Raw genomic sequence first — 14,530 nt, 5'->3', positions numbered from 1 at the left:
TCATTAAAACGATATCCAACAACTGTCAGGTCTAAATATTGACTGAAATTTGGGTTGCGTCCTCGTAAAAGACAGTTTCATAAAACAATCAAACACCAGACTGGGTTTTGAAAAGTCCAGCATCTTTTAAGTATTTAGTGACCAACCATATATACTGGTCAAAATCTGCACTCTAAAACATTTGGTATTGGACTCAACTTCCATTTTCAACAATCAACAATTATCAACTCTGAAATGTTTTCTTCTATTCTATAGAACTATACTCCTCCATTCAGTGCATTTTCTCATACTTGTTAATTTGGAACCTGGTGTGGTAACCATACTTTCTACATGTTTTCAGATGACAAAAAAAAACCTACTTTTCTTGCTTAGTTCCAAAGAATTAAATCAGTTCCAAAAGCAACAAAAATGAATATAAAAAAATCAAACCACAAGTGACCAAACCCAAACATAAAATATCATGTAATCAGACAAGTACTTTAATGAATGAAAGTTGACATTATATGCCAAGTTTCATCGAGTTTATTTCAGTTCATAGCAAAATGCATGCATATCAAGAAGCACAACTTAAAGAATCCGCCATGTTTTAAACATCTACATCAATCTACCATTCATGAAATATAACTCAGATTGGTCATACATACTGTCATTAAATTTAAAAAAGGGAAAATTGATATCATGGAACAAAATCTAGATTTAAATGTTCAGATATTTAAAACAGCAGTGTATTTCAGTTACAAATAATTTAAAAATAAATAAATATGCTTAACCAAAATTTCAAGCTTTCTTTATCTGATCTAGATTTCCTTCCACTTCCAACAAGTGTATGACCATTCCACACAATATTTAATTTTCAGCAATGATGTACTACAGGGAAATGCACATGTAGCTAACTTTGTCCCCTCTACATATCCCGCTTCTTTATCCTTCTGGAAACAAAGGAAGGGAGTGGCTTTTATTACAGAGATGACATAATGTTCAGTGCAATCTTCTATAATTATTGTTCCACACTCTGATATGTGTGACCCTCACCATGCTGACCAGCTCGTGCATATCAACATTTTAGTCATGTGATCTGCACAAAAAGGAAACAAGTACTAACGCTAAGTGTGCCTTGGAAATAACACTGTAGGAAGAATGGTTTTAAAGTTTATGCAAGCAATGGTAGAAAAGATCTGATATAATTGTTTTACATATTGATGTGTAATATGATCAGGTTCAGACTGGCATGCTTTAGAGATCATATAAGAAAGGTTTTTCTATAAGCAGAGTCTACTCTAGAACATGCAACTGTGGGATTCATGCTAATTTTTCAAATATTGTATAAAAATATATAAAAAAGCATGAAAATCATACATCATATTTTCTTGTCCAACTTTTTTTTCTTAATTAAATTTATTCCATGTTTTAAAAAATGTCATACTACTGTCAAATATCAACCCTGTATTATTGGTTCTATAACAGACTCTGTGTATCTATAAAATTCTACAAAGCAAAAGCAAAAACAGAAAGAGGTGATGAACAAAACTGGAAAGTTTGTTAACAGCAACTATACTGGAAGGTGCCAGCAAACTCCATGAGGGTTTCAACCACTAATGTCATCAAACATAGTTTTTACTCACGGACAACAATAGCATACCTCCACGCGAGGCAATGATTTGCATAACTTGCGTACCATTCATGGTCTTAATTTTCTCTCTGGCAAGCATACGTAGCCTGTTGATTTCTTGACGTTTGAGTTCATCCAGTCTCTCCCGGATTCTATGACCCACAAGTTCCAGATGTTTAGCAATACTTCCACTCTGGAGAGACAGTGTTAGGAAAAACATGAGTAATTTATAACAAGAAATTTACCTACATTTTGCCAGAAATTCTCTCTAAAATTGTAGAAATCAGAGAACTGTAAAAAAAAAAAAAAAAAACAATTCAAAATAAACTGCAACCACTTTAAACCATGGAAATTATGTTGCTTGAAGTGGTAGGTAAATGGCCGTAAAATCTATGGGGAAAAAAACTAGATACTGGATGAAAATGGGAGACAATGGTTAGCTATTACAGAGAGGCATCTTAAACTTAAATACAACCATTTCCCTCCGCCACCCCACTCCATCCTTGCCACAAACAAAGAAGAAAAGAAATTAAAAAAGCAAACTCAAACTAATGAGGCTTTCTTCTACTTTAACACACACTTTTACTAAAACTGTATATATGATGATGGAGGAGACATACACAAAATTCAGATAATTTTATAATTTCAAATTAATTATAACTGGATAAATAAGGGTCCACTGTATGTAAGAAAGCATATTGTAAATTATGTTTCTCTGAGAATCATTTTCTTGCTACTCCTTGGTATTGTACGTCTTTAAGATGTGTGTGTGCGTTCTGGATTTTAAATGTAGCTTTACAAAAAATTCAGTCATATCGCTACAAGGAACAGGTTATGTATAAAAGCTTTAGTGAGGTTCTGGGCTAATGGCTCAAACTTCTGAGTTGGGCCATGTTAGGATCCTGCACAAATTCCATTGTGCAAAAAGGGTGAGAGATTTCAGTCTATTTAAATCAAAATTGGCCAGTAGGCAGACCTGCCAACCCTGAAGAGTCTGTCTCAGTAAGGCAGTTGATTTTTTTCTGTAAGTTTGACCAGTTTTCAGTAATGTGTAACAAAATATCATAAACTCTTATTGTAAAGCTGGATACATAATTAAAAGTTTGGTATTCGGAACATGCAGCAACCATAAACATTATGTTCAACTGAAAAGTTTGCAACGTACGCGTAGACTTTATTTACCACTAGTACAGTTGCACAAAGTTTAGTTCCAAACCATATGGAGCTCAATGGCTTGTTGTTATCTCTCAACTTGATGTAATTCATGGAAATTCTTTTCTCAATTTCACATGACAGCAATCATATTTCCCGCCATAAGTCATACTCAAATTGGCATGTGATGTCCAATAAATGTAATTGTGTCCTTTCCAGCTTTTATTCACAAGAATCTGAATATTCCTTAATATTCCTTTTCATTTTTCTGTGTTAATTATTAACACTTTTTAAGAGGTTTATTTCCCCTTTTTTCATAAACATGCATCACTTGCTAGACAAAATTTAAAATTTTTTTTATATGAGCAACAGTTTGCTCATGTAGATGCTTCGCTTGAACAAATATGTGAAGTTTAAAGCGTCTGATGTGCTGCTGTAAAGTTAGTCTGGTTCCCTGATCAATTTCTCTACTTCTAATATGAAACCTGGATCGAAATCAAACAGAGATGACCAAATTTTCCGGAATTTTCAGCAATGATCTCAATTTTCTGTAGCTTTTGCTTGTAGGTGTAAGTTCGTATTTTAAGGGTAAATTTTGTGAGACTTAAGGCAAAAATTGTAAGAGTTGGCAGGTCTGAGTAGGTCTAAGAGATCTTTATTATGACTGATATATCCTCTGACATGCTGCCTGAATATGTTGCATATCCTGAAGTGTTACCCTTTGCAATTGGGACAAATTTTCTCGCCTTGATTAGCCAGAGCAAAAAGTAGGCAAGTTGTGGGATTGAGGCACTCAAAGAGACCATGGTATGGACTCTCCACCAGTCCCTGAAAACATGCTGCTTTTCCCCAAACTGGCCTTTAGAGTGTAGGATCTTCTCACCACAATCGAAGGTCTGAATTCTTTCTCTCGAAAGGCTGTCCTGACAAGAGTCAAGTCTAAAGAAGACTGTTCATGCAGGGGTATAAACACCTGCAACCATCATTGATCGAGATGATTTGGCATGGCCATAATCTTCCTGTGTAGGTCTGATGCTGCTCGAGCATATTACTGACCCAGGGCTTGCTCCATCTGAGAAGGGCTATCAGAATTATCTTGCAATTCTGACCCCATATTATCTGTCTCAATTTTAGTACTAACTTGGAGGGGTGTTGTGTAGACAAAGGCCATTAACCCCTCCCAACTTACTGGCAGCACATCCATGGCTGGTGAGACAAAGGTGGGCAGCTTGTGGTTCCACCTAGTCACAAACAAGTCAATCATTGGATACCCTAAAGAGCATAAATCCAATGAAGAACCTGACCCTGTCTGGCCAGAACGTCAAGTCTGTCAGGAATGTGTCTAATTTGCAGGTTGAACTGAAGTTGGTAACATCAACGAACAAAGAGCCAAACAAACATGCTATGGTCAGGCAGTTAGGCGCCTCCATCTGAGGAGGTAAGTCACCACTGCAGATTTGTCTGACATAACCGGGACAGACTTCCTGCAGTCAGTCCTTCTGGAGTTCAAAGGCATTTTTCAAAACTTTCATTTCTACAAGGTTGATCTAAGTGGCCTTTCCCAGGTCCCCATCTGCCAATGACCATATTGAAGCCCAGAAGTAAGTGGGCTCCCCAACATACATAGTCAATTTAGGCTGGTGTTCCTCCAGAGGAATTCCTGTTGCAAGCCAACCAAGGTTGCACCGCTGACACAGAAACGAACACACTTCAATTATGATATTGACTTTTTGGCTGAATGGACTGGAAATGTGGTGCCATTGAGCCAGCAAAATCATTTGTAATCGGCACATATTTAGGCAGCCCAGTGTGATCAAATCCAGTCCCACATTCAGTAACCCTTGAGAAGTTGCAAGAACTTTCTTGCCGAAATCTATATCCTGCTGGGAACATACTCAATGAGTTCAATGAGCCACTGGATGTGAACATGCAGGAGATGTGAAAACTAAAAATATGGTTATTAATTCCATACCCAGATGGACAAAACACAAGGATGGGTGAAGGTCAGACTTTGTCCAGTTCACTAGAAAACTGAGATGATTCAAAAAGGACAGAAGATCATTTTTGCCATTAAGAAGAATACAACATTTACCATATATTTTTACTTTAAGACTGTCCAGATATGCTGCCATTGCTGTAGTGGATGTCAACCAGAAAAGGGTGACAAAAATAAATCTGCTGAAGACCCTGGGACTGATATTACAGGAAAGGGAAGTACTCAAAAATAGTAAAGTCTTTCATGGTAAGCAATCAAAAGAAACTTTTGTGATGCCAAGGGAATTGGGTCATGAAAGTATGCATCTGTGAGATCAAGACTGATTGTATACTTGTCACCTTGAATGGAGAGTTAGACAGACCTTGCCATCTCCAGTTTCGGTGCAAGAATGAAGTCATTGAGGCTACAGATGTTTTTGATGATCACTAAAATTTAAAACCACACAAAATTGTGACTGACAGTATTTGATAAATTATTTGTCATGAACGCTGAATATGCTACAGCAGCCCAAATTATTTTCGACAATCATTTATTATCAACGTGCTTTCAAAAAAACATATTTAATTGATTGCTAGTTACAACTACGATGAAACGGCAAAACTTTTGTGCAAAAACAATATATCATGCAAATATTTCTTGCCATCTTTGAGATTCCTGCAATTGCTAGTATATCATGAGAGACTTAAGTTAACTCTATTGCCTGAAAGTGATATGGTAAAATCTCAGACTCCTGCGACTTCGATGATGATTTATTACCACTGAAGAATAACTGTGCATGCACTAAAAAAAATACACATTTCAAATTATCTATTGAAGCAACAAAATAAACTGTGGTGCCAAAAATCTCATGCCGATATATTATCAACACCACAATACATATTGTTTTGATTTTTTTCAGACCCAGAACACTAACGTGTTTTCTTTCTTTAGCAAGAAAGCATTGATGGAGTCATTAATGATCCAGAAGTGTGCTGATGATAGCCCTGGTGTGTCAAACACACCAGTCAGGTACACATGACAGGCAGCCCCCCCCCCCCCACCAAACAAACATTATCCCTCTGTAAACAGGGATGGCAAATATTAACATAAAAATGCCAATGATTCATATTTCCTGCAGAGTGATTGTCACCACTGATTTATCACTGCTATCAATGTAATAAGGGGAAATAACATCACCGAGACACGAACTGCACTGCATCAAATTTCTTTAGCAAAAGATAATTTCTCTGTCTGAACAGTAATGCAGTTTCTACTTTTTTGCTTTAGCTCACAAAGTTTTCATTTCTCTTGCTACAGTTATAACTTCTGAAGTGCACACAATCAAGCATTGAATGGCATGATAGGAAATCTTGTATTTCACATGTGAAAAATAAAAGGATATATTTTTCACAAGTACAAATACAGCAATGAATAAATATAAAAATCATTTCAGCAATATTTTTTTATACTTCACAATTAAGTATATAATAAAAGATTTTAATATATTATGTTCACAGTGTTTATAGATACCTTAATATCTGAGATGTTGGATTCCTCAAGTTTTTTCCTAAAGACCTCATCTTCTTCCAAAGCCATCACTACTTCTCGTAGATATCTATCATACTCCAAGCCTGTGTCCTGTAATACAGCAATACTTCATGAGAATCCAGGCCAATTTGAAAGATATTTCTACAATACAATTAAACAGTCTAACAGACTTGTGAAAATACACTTCAACAAATTAACATGAGTACCAAGAACATTCCATATTCAATTATCCTATATGAAGGTACCACTTGTACTCGCTTATAAGTCAAGTCAAATTGCAAACATAGATTCTGATCTGCCAAAGCATAATGTACATGCAGATCAGGGTCTATGTCATTTGTTCTACTGATTACTCCAAACAAACTCCACAGACCCAGATCCGCCAGCACCTTATGTGCCAGCATATATGGGTCTACACAGTGTGAAGTTTTACTTGACTTATAAGCAAGTACGTATGGTACTAGTATGCGAGATTATCAATCATGGGGGCAAATAATCCTGTGGTCATGGTGTGCAGTCTTCAATTAAACGTATTCTACAGAAACCGGTATTTTCTAATCAGACTTACCATTGTGGTGACCTCCAACCATTTTACCCCAGAATCTATAGGTTTCTTTATTACCTTAAGTACAAACCAACCACAAAAGTATGGTCAAGGAAAATACTACAAAATCAACAGTTATTCATCAAATCCCAATTTTCTAAAAGCCACAACGTCCTTACCTATTGCCCATAAAATCAATAGGCCTCATCCATACCTTAAGTGAAAAACCACTACAAACTTTGGTAAAGGTATTAAAAACTGACTGACTGACATTCAAAGGTTAGTTTACCGAACTTTTCCAAGCCTAACCAAACCTCAGTAAGGCAGCTGATTTTTTCTGTAATTGTGACCAGTTTTCAGTAAGGTGTAAAAAAAAATATCAGGTGTTGCTATTGTCATACTGGAAAACAAGTATTTAAAAGTCCAGAGTGTGATTCAAGACGGATGCAGCAACATATGGTTCCCACGCTTTTCTAAAGATAAATTTCCAGGGTTTTTCCAGAATGAAATTACTTTTCTCCAGGTTCTCATATGACCATTACTGAATGGAATTAAAGAACATTTTAGATTATAAAACATGCATTTTCTAAATCTTGTTGTTGTTGTTGGGTTTAACGCCATTTTTCAGCACACGATAGGCTGTGCATGGCCGCCAGTATTAATGGTGGTGGAAGAACCCGGCAAAACCCCGGGAAGAACCACCAACCCATGAGAAGCTACTGTCAAGCTTTCTCACATACCCAGTTTGAAAGTTATTATGCAAAAACCTTTTTTCATCTATCAGTGATTTTTTATCCTAAAATAAATAGGTTTCTTTCTTACCAAAAACAAAAGTCATCCACAAACATTGATGAAAGTACATAGTCAATAGTTGAAATTTGTGAGCAGAAACCATTTTTCTTCTTTCAGTCTTCATGATCATAACACTAACCTTCCTGACCCAAAATCAATAAGGTTCTTCCTTACCCCAAGTGCAATACATCCATAAAGCTTGGTGCAGAACTGCCATTATTGTGCGAAAAATATTTTTCTCCTTCCAGTTCACGATATTGGTCATTTACCTTTTGACCGATAAATCTAGAAGCTTCTATATAACCCCAAGTGCAAGCATTCCACAAAGTTTGGTTCGATTCTGTGGTGTAGAATTTATGTCCAAAAACTATTTGTCTTCCTTCAGTCACAGTGAAACTGACCCTCAATCTTTTGAACCTAAAACTGATAGATTTGCCCAAAGTGCAAGCTATCCACAAAGCTTGGTCCTGGTTTGTGGCGTAGAACTAATGTTATCATTTTTCTTCCTTCAGTCACAGTTAAAACGACCTTTCGACCACAAACTTTATCATCCTTTTTCTTACGACAAGAGCAAACTATCCACAAAGTTTAGTCCAGGTGTGTGATGGAGGACTAGTGTTACTGCAAGGAAACCATTTTTCTACTCTGAGTCAGCAACCTTGATCTTTGACTTTTTCATTCCAAAATCATCCACAAACTTTGGTGAAAGTACATGGTCAATAAATGAAATCAATGTGCAGAAACCATTTTTCTTCTTTCAGTCTCAGTGACCTTGACAGTAACCTAATGACACAAAACCAATAGCGTTCTTCCTTACCCTAACTGTTAGACATCCACAAAGTTTAGTGATGTATGTGATGTAGAACTGACTTTATTGTGCAAAATAACAGACAGATGGACAGACAGACAGACATGGTCATAGCATATGTCCTGCCAAAATGCCAGATATATCAAAATAAGCATGTATGTGCATTATTTTACAACATCACATGGAAGCAAAATGTGTGGGAGGAAGTTAAAGCAGCTGCTCAGGTATGCTTCAACCAATTCCATCAGCTACATATTCATTCAAATCTCCCAATAAAGTGTGATGACAAGTGTGAGAAAAAGAACACACAATTTTACATTGGTATTATGCAAGTGCCTTGAAATCTACACTGTAGATGAGATTTAACAAGTAAACCAGATGAAAATATTCCCAAAATCATTATCATTTATCAAACTGATGAAAACCTAGTTTTTTGTGTATGCAGTATTCTTACAGGCCCCAGTATGATTTATTACTATAGTACAAGGAATGATCAATGGCTAGTCAACAACTGTCCTCAGGCAATGTAAGCCTACATGTATTTATCTCTTTATGATAAGCCCATGGTTTAAATGAGGTTAGTCCACATTTCTTGATGTACATGAATAAGCACTAATTGCTCAAAACCAGAAAAGTGTTCATGGAAAATGAATGCCCCACCAGTGTATGAAAAACTGACCATAATTCATTTCTTGGCAAGATAGACACAATAACACTATATTCCCCAGCAACAGTTGTTGTGGGGTAACAAAACCATTAGCATGAAAACATCAGTTTTTAAGCCATGGAATCTGAATTTTGCAATGCTGGTATGAATGTACTGTTGGGTTCTTTTTAATCAGTAATTACACACATCTCTAACTGATTAGCAGGTTGAAGTATACTGGCAATATCTCAGGTTTTAAATGCAAGTAATTACCATAAACAATAACATGTAATCAAGATCACCTTCCGATTATAACATCATTCCAGTTTCTTGGAAATATACTTATAACTTAAACTCTGATTACCCCCATGCTTTTTAAACACCATTTGTCTATACAAATATTCTTTTCTTCTGACTAGACATACAAAATCACAATATAGTTACTTAAGCTTGTTGTGACATGTGTTTGCAATCCTAAGTATATATTTATGGATGGCTGTCAAATTACATGTACATGTAGTTATATGCCCTCAATATTGCCAAAATCAACATAGTAACAAACATTATTACAAATTAGTCTTTCTGTAAGAGAATGATAACATATACTGTTGTGAAAATACGGATTTTTTTCATACAAAATTACAAAATTAGTTGTTACATGATGGCCTCATAAACCTGCATGTGAAACCCATGATTAAAGCATGGGTGTAAGACATGTGACGTTAAGGTCAAAAAGCTGAGCAGGCATATCATGTAACGTATTGTCTCACCTTCATGATGATTTGAACAAAATTGATCACATGATTTGGGAACCTGAAGCACATGAAATAAAAGTACCAAATAAAATACTTATTTGGTTTAGGATCACTCAGCTGGCTGGCATCTGCAAAGGTGTCATATTCATGAGAAGTTGTTCAAAAGCATGCTTTCTGTTGAAATTTCTTCCACTGCTGTTGATTGCATATGATACGAAAACAACTGTTTCACATTTTCTCAAGTTTTTCTGTCAGCAAGGATTTCCCACTAATGTGGGCTCCACAAAAATTCAAAATCTGAAAATCAAGTACACTTTTGTCTTACCACATCCTCATCTGGTGACCCTCCCTCAACAGGCTTAGGATTCACAGGTGGACAAATTATCCCAGGTACGAGCCCAAGGATCACACCAAACAGCAGCAGCAGCCTCATCTTTAACTGCTGAATAATAATAATAATAATAATGATAATAATAATAATAATAATAACAATAATAAATCACATTCAAGGATATCTCCTGCTTTCACTGGCCTCATAAATATTAAAAAGTCAACATAATTTGGTTAAAATCCATTAATAATTAAGGAATTACCTGTGAGGGAACTGAAGTGGGCAGGTCTAACAATCTGAAGCTATAATTCTGGTAAATGCTGGCACAGAAGGCTAACAGTCGAACACAACTAAGGTCTCCTTCAAAATCAAGTAGCATAAGAAACTTTGTTCAAAACCCAATAACAATCAAGGGATTCAATGTGCATAAATCAGGTGGTTCTGAGAATGAGACTATATATCATCTTAATAATATCAAAGAAATCTAACATCTGAACCTTGCTAAGGTATTAAAATGCAAGCCAAATTTGGTTGAAATCCAATAACAATTTAGTAAATTACTTTGCAGAAACAAAAGTGAGTGGGTCTGACATTCAAAGACAATAACTCTGCTCAATGATGATGCTGAAGACTGACCATCAAACACTACCAAAGAATCATCAATAAAATATCTAAACACTTAATTGGGTTGAAATCTAATATTAATTAAAGGGGTTACTATGCAGAAACAACAGATGAGTCCAACAGATAGAGGCTACAACTCTGCCAAAATATGACAGAGCAACCACAAAAAAACTTGGCTAATTTTTCATCAAAATCTTGACACACACCAAATGTGGTTGAAATCAATAATAATTATAAGAGTTGTTCTGCAGAAAGGAATGTCTGGTGGCTGTTGTGTTATTGTGTTAAAACATAAGATGGGATGCCGTGTTCTAACTATCATTAACTTTAATATATACAAATGACTACTGTGAAATCTTAATAGCATGCTATTGAAGAGGCAGACACCTGTAGATAGTACCAGTGGAGCCATGACTCATGCACAGAGGGTTCTGATTGGTCAGTTACACATGTATAATGTTACATCTCTCTTCTTACAAAGAAAAGGTTTCAATAAACTTTTAATAAACTGTCTAAATTAATCATGAGCCATTATAACTAATATATCAAAATCAAGTGCGTCTTTGATAGTAATGATTACAATGATCAACGAATAAATCTCTTTGACTGACTGAGAATGCATTGTACATTTATCAACGAAACCATACACTGTGCTACACTAATGACTGTTCTATTAGCTGAGTCTCTCTTATCTGTGAGTACAGGATTTCACAACTGTTTCTTGTCCAGGATATGTACAGGTTTTAGGAACTGATATTACAATGACTCTATTATCTTTTGTTTTGCTAGCCTACCAGAATGTGTGTAGTATCCGCTTTGATGACAATCTTGTGGGTTTGTTGTGTCAGGCTCAGGTGTACTTTGGCTGAAACATTGAGATTCCACTGATTGTGAAATTGGTTTACTGGTATTTGCGGGAAGTGTTACAGCTGTACACAGTGCATTTTCAATCTGAGAGAAGGGCGCATTTATATTACATTGTAGGGGGTGTGTTTCATTAGTTTTCATGAGGTGACGTCTATTGCGATGATAAATGGTACCATCTTTGGTGCGAACTGAGTATGACCTTTCATCGTGTTTTCTTATTATAACAACTGGTTCCCAGTTTTGACCTTTGACTTGACTGATTCCCCTTCCTTAAGTGGTTTTGCACTTTTATCATAATAATTCTTGGCTATCTTCTTGCAAAGTATAATTTTCTTTTTGACCTCAGCGGTGACAGGTGTTTTGGGAATTAACTTTTCGCGGGTTGTTGGGAATATTAATAATTATACTTAAAATAGCACATGGATCATAAATGGATATTTTGAAACAATAACTTTACAATCCACAGAAGATTTTGCATGAATTTAAAACCTTAAAAAACATTGAAATTTCTGCATACGAACTTAATACCTTCGAAATGGATCTTTCCGGCGTGCCAACCCCACATCTGACACCATGTTGTGTTATTGTGTTAAAACATAAGATGGGATGCCGTGTTCTAACAATCAATAACTTTAATATATACAAATGACTACTGTGAGGTCTTAACACAGAGTGCTATCAAAGAGGCAGACGCCTGTAGATAGTACCAGTGGAGCCATGACTCATGCACAGAGGGTTCTGATTGGTCAGTTACACATGTATAATGTTACATTGGCCATATAGAATGAAGGATGAAATGACCAGCAGATAAGATCATGACCCCCTTTTTCTGCAGCAAACAATCATTTTTGTGATTCTATCCTCAAAAAAAATTATTTGATCTAAATGTAAATTAAACTTTTGTCATAAAGAGAAATTTGATAATGCTGCAAACAGAAAATAAAATCTGGAAGTAATAATAGTAATTATAACAGCAACATATATCTTCTGTCTATTTGGCAGCCCTCACCTTCTGATGCTCAAATGGTATTGGTAAGTACTGTTTTTTGATCACTATGGTATTATACAACGGTGGCCATGTACTAAATTCGGTAAAGAAAAGAACACGTCGAGTGGAATCTTTACCATATAGGATAGTATAAATTTGTTTATCAATATATGTAGCTTCATTGTGACATCACAAAGTGGGACAATCAGTCCAGATTTTACTGGATCAACCTTTCGGTTCATTTCGTTTAAAAATGTCTACGCACTTTAACATTGATTTGGCCGTATGCACTTCTCGGGCATCTAAATAATGAAGTGAATACTTGTTACTTAAAGGTGTGAAGAATCAAATGTAAAAATAAAATACACCCATTACTGAAATAGTGTTCAGTGCCTACATGACCCATGTGACTTTTACTACAATTGGCGGGGGGGGGGGGGATTTGATTACTTAAAATTTACAGTAAATTGTTTGAAGAAAAAAAATCTTGGTTTTGCTTGGGGGTCTTTTGTTGTTTTTTTTTTTGTGCAGAAAAAACGAATTGAATCTTGGAGTTTAATAGAATGTAGAGTTACATTCCTGGTTCAAAGAAAATCCTAATCCACACCAAAAGTGAAATCGTGGGTCGTGGGTCCATAATGACTATGAAGTTATGATGAACATTTAATGAACAAAATATAGATGATGAACATTTAAGGAACAAAAAATAGTAATCGATTGATCCACAATTCAGCTCTTATTTAGCGCGTGCATTAGACCAACAAGTTTTTCTCCGCCTTTTTTTTTTTACTGACAATAACTGGAGTCACTACTGCCACCAGAAGAAAAAAAAAAAAGAAAAGCTGGAGAACAACGTGTTGGTCTAGTGCGTGCGTATATTATACCACAGGAGTCTGACGTTTTAGCAATAAAGTACGGCGAAATCTCTGACAATATTAAATCCCCTTATCGGTAATATAAATGTGTTTATTTATATTACCGATAAGGGGATTTCATATTGTCAGAGATTTCGTCGTACTTTATTGATAAAACGTCAGACTCCTGTGATTATACGCACATAAAAACAATATTAAAACTAATTCCGTACATAACAGAAAAATATAAAAGTTAATGAATATTCAGATGAAAACATATGGTGAAAAACAATACCGGCAAACTTAAGGATGACCACACAGAGTTCGATTGTCAGTTGTGATTAGATCTCATGTACATCAATACATCGATAACTTATGCATAACTAAGCCATGTTTTGGTCTTACCTAATATTTCTTTTGCGGATAAATCTTAACAATGTTCTCTAAGTATGTCTGTCAACAAACAGGATGGACTACTACCCTTGAAAACATACAATGACAATATTTAGCGTACGTGTGCTTATATCAATGGAAAGCACAAACACCTAAAGAATTATACCATAAACAATATGATTGGGTTATCCTGGATGGTTATCCAATGGAATTTAGTGTTATTGATCCACTTAGGTACTTCGCCTTCACTCTCTCCGACGAGAAGCGATTACCTCCCTTTAATTATAGGTAAACGACGAATATAATTTTACTGTTAGCAGTTCAGAGTAACAATGGAACATTAATGATTCATTTTAGGGAATAAGAGTATACGTTCCAGTGTTTATAAAGGATCATAGTCAACACTGGACTTGTATTTTTACAGAACTAGGAAAAACAGAGACCTCTTCCGATCGTTGCATTTTTTGTCTTCTTTCAATTTTAAATATCTGATCCCTTTACCAGAACATTTAAATACTATTATTTTATTTCAAACAAAAATACACCCAGTTCCCAGAGCGGTAGTGTACATCGGTGGTGTCTCACACGTTCATGTTTTGATGAGATAAACACGAAAATATTCACAGGTCCCCGGATCCCTGTAT

General features: G+C 35.6%; 1 protein-coding gene across 4 annotated transcripts in view; it reads right to left on the bottom strand.

Annotated features, from left to right (window-relative positions):
* Positions 1-14,054, bottom strand: part of LOC149785694 (nucleobindin-2-like) — a 49,156-nt gene extending 35,102 nt beyond the window's left edge. For 2 of the 4 annotated variants that reach the window (XM_089979549.1, XM_089979551.1), the window contains exons 1-4: positions 13,899-14,054; positions 10,155-10,271; positions 6,267-6,374; positions 1,640-1,802 (exon numbers count right to left, since the gene is read on the bottom strand). In XM_089979549.1, the coding sequence (XP_089835675.1) occupies positions 1,640-1,802; positions 6,267-6,374; positions 10,155-10,262 (379 nt within the window). In that variant the 5' untranslated portion in view covers positions 10,263-10,271; positions 13,899-14,054. The remainder of the gene's footprint in view (positions 1-1,639; positions 1,803-6,266; positions 6,375-10,154; positions 10,272-13,898) is intronic. The other 2 variants (XM_089979552.1, XM_089979550.1) reach the window with 2 other exon arrangements.
* Positions 14,055-14,530: the final 476 nt, after the last annotated feature.

The sequence above is a fragment of the Sinohyriopsis cumingii genome, chromosome 13, assembly GCF_028554795.1.
Source record: "Sinohyriopsis cumingii isolate HCF-2022 chromosome 13, ASM2855479v2, whole genome shotgun sequence".
Taxonomy (NCBI): Eukaryota; Metazoa; Mollusca; class Bivalvia; order Unionida; family Unionidae; genus Sinohyriopsis; species Sinohyriopsis cumingii.
This window is presented reverse-complemented; position numbering and strand designations above follow the sequence as displayed.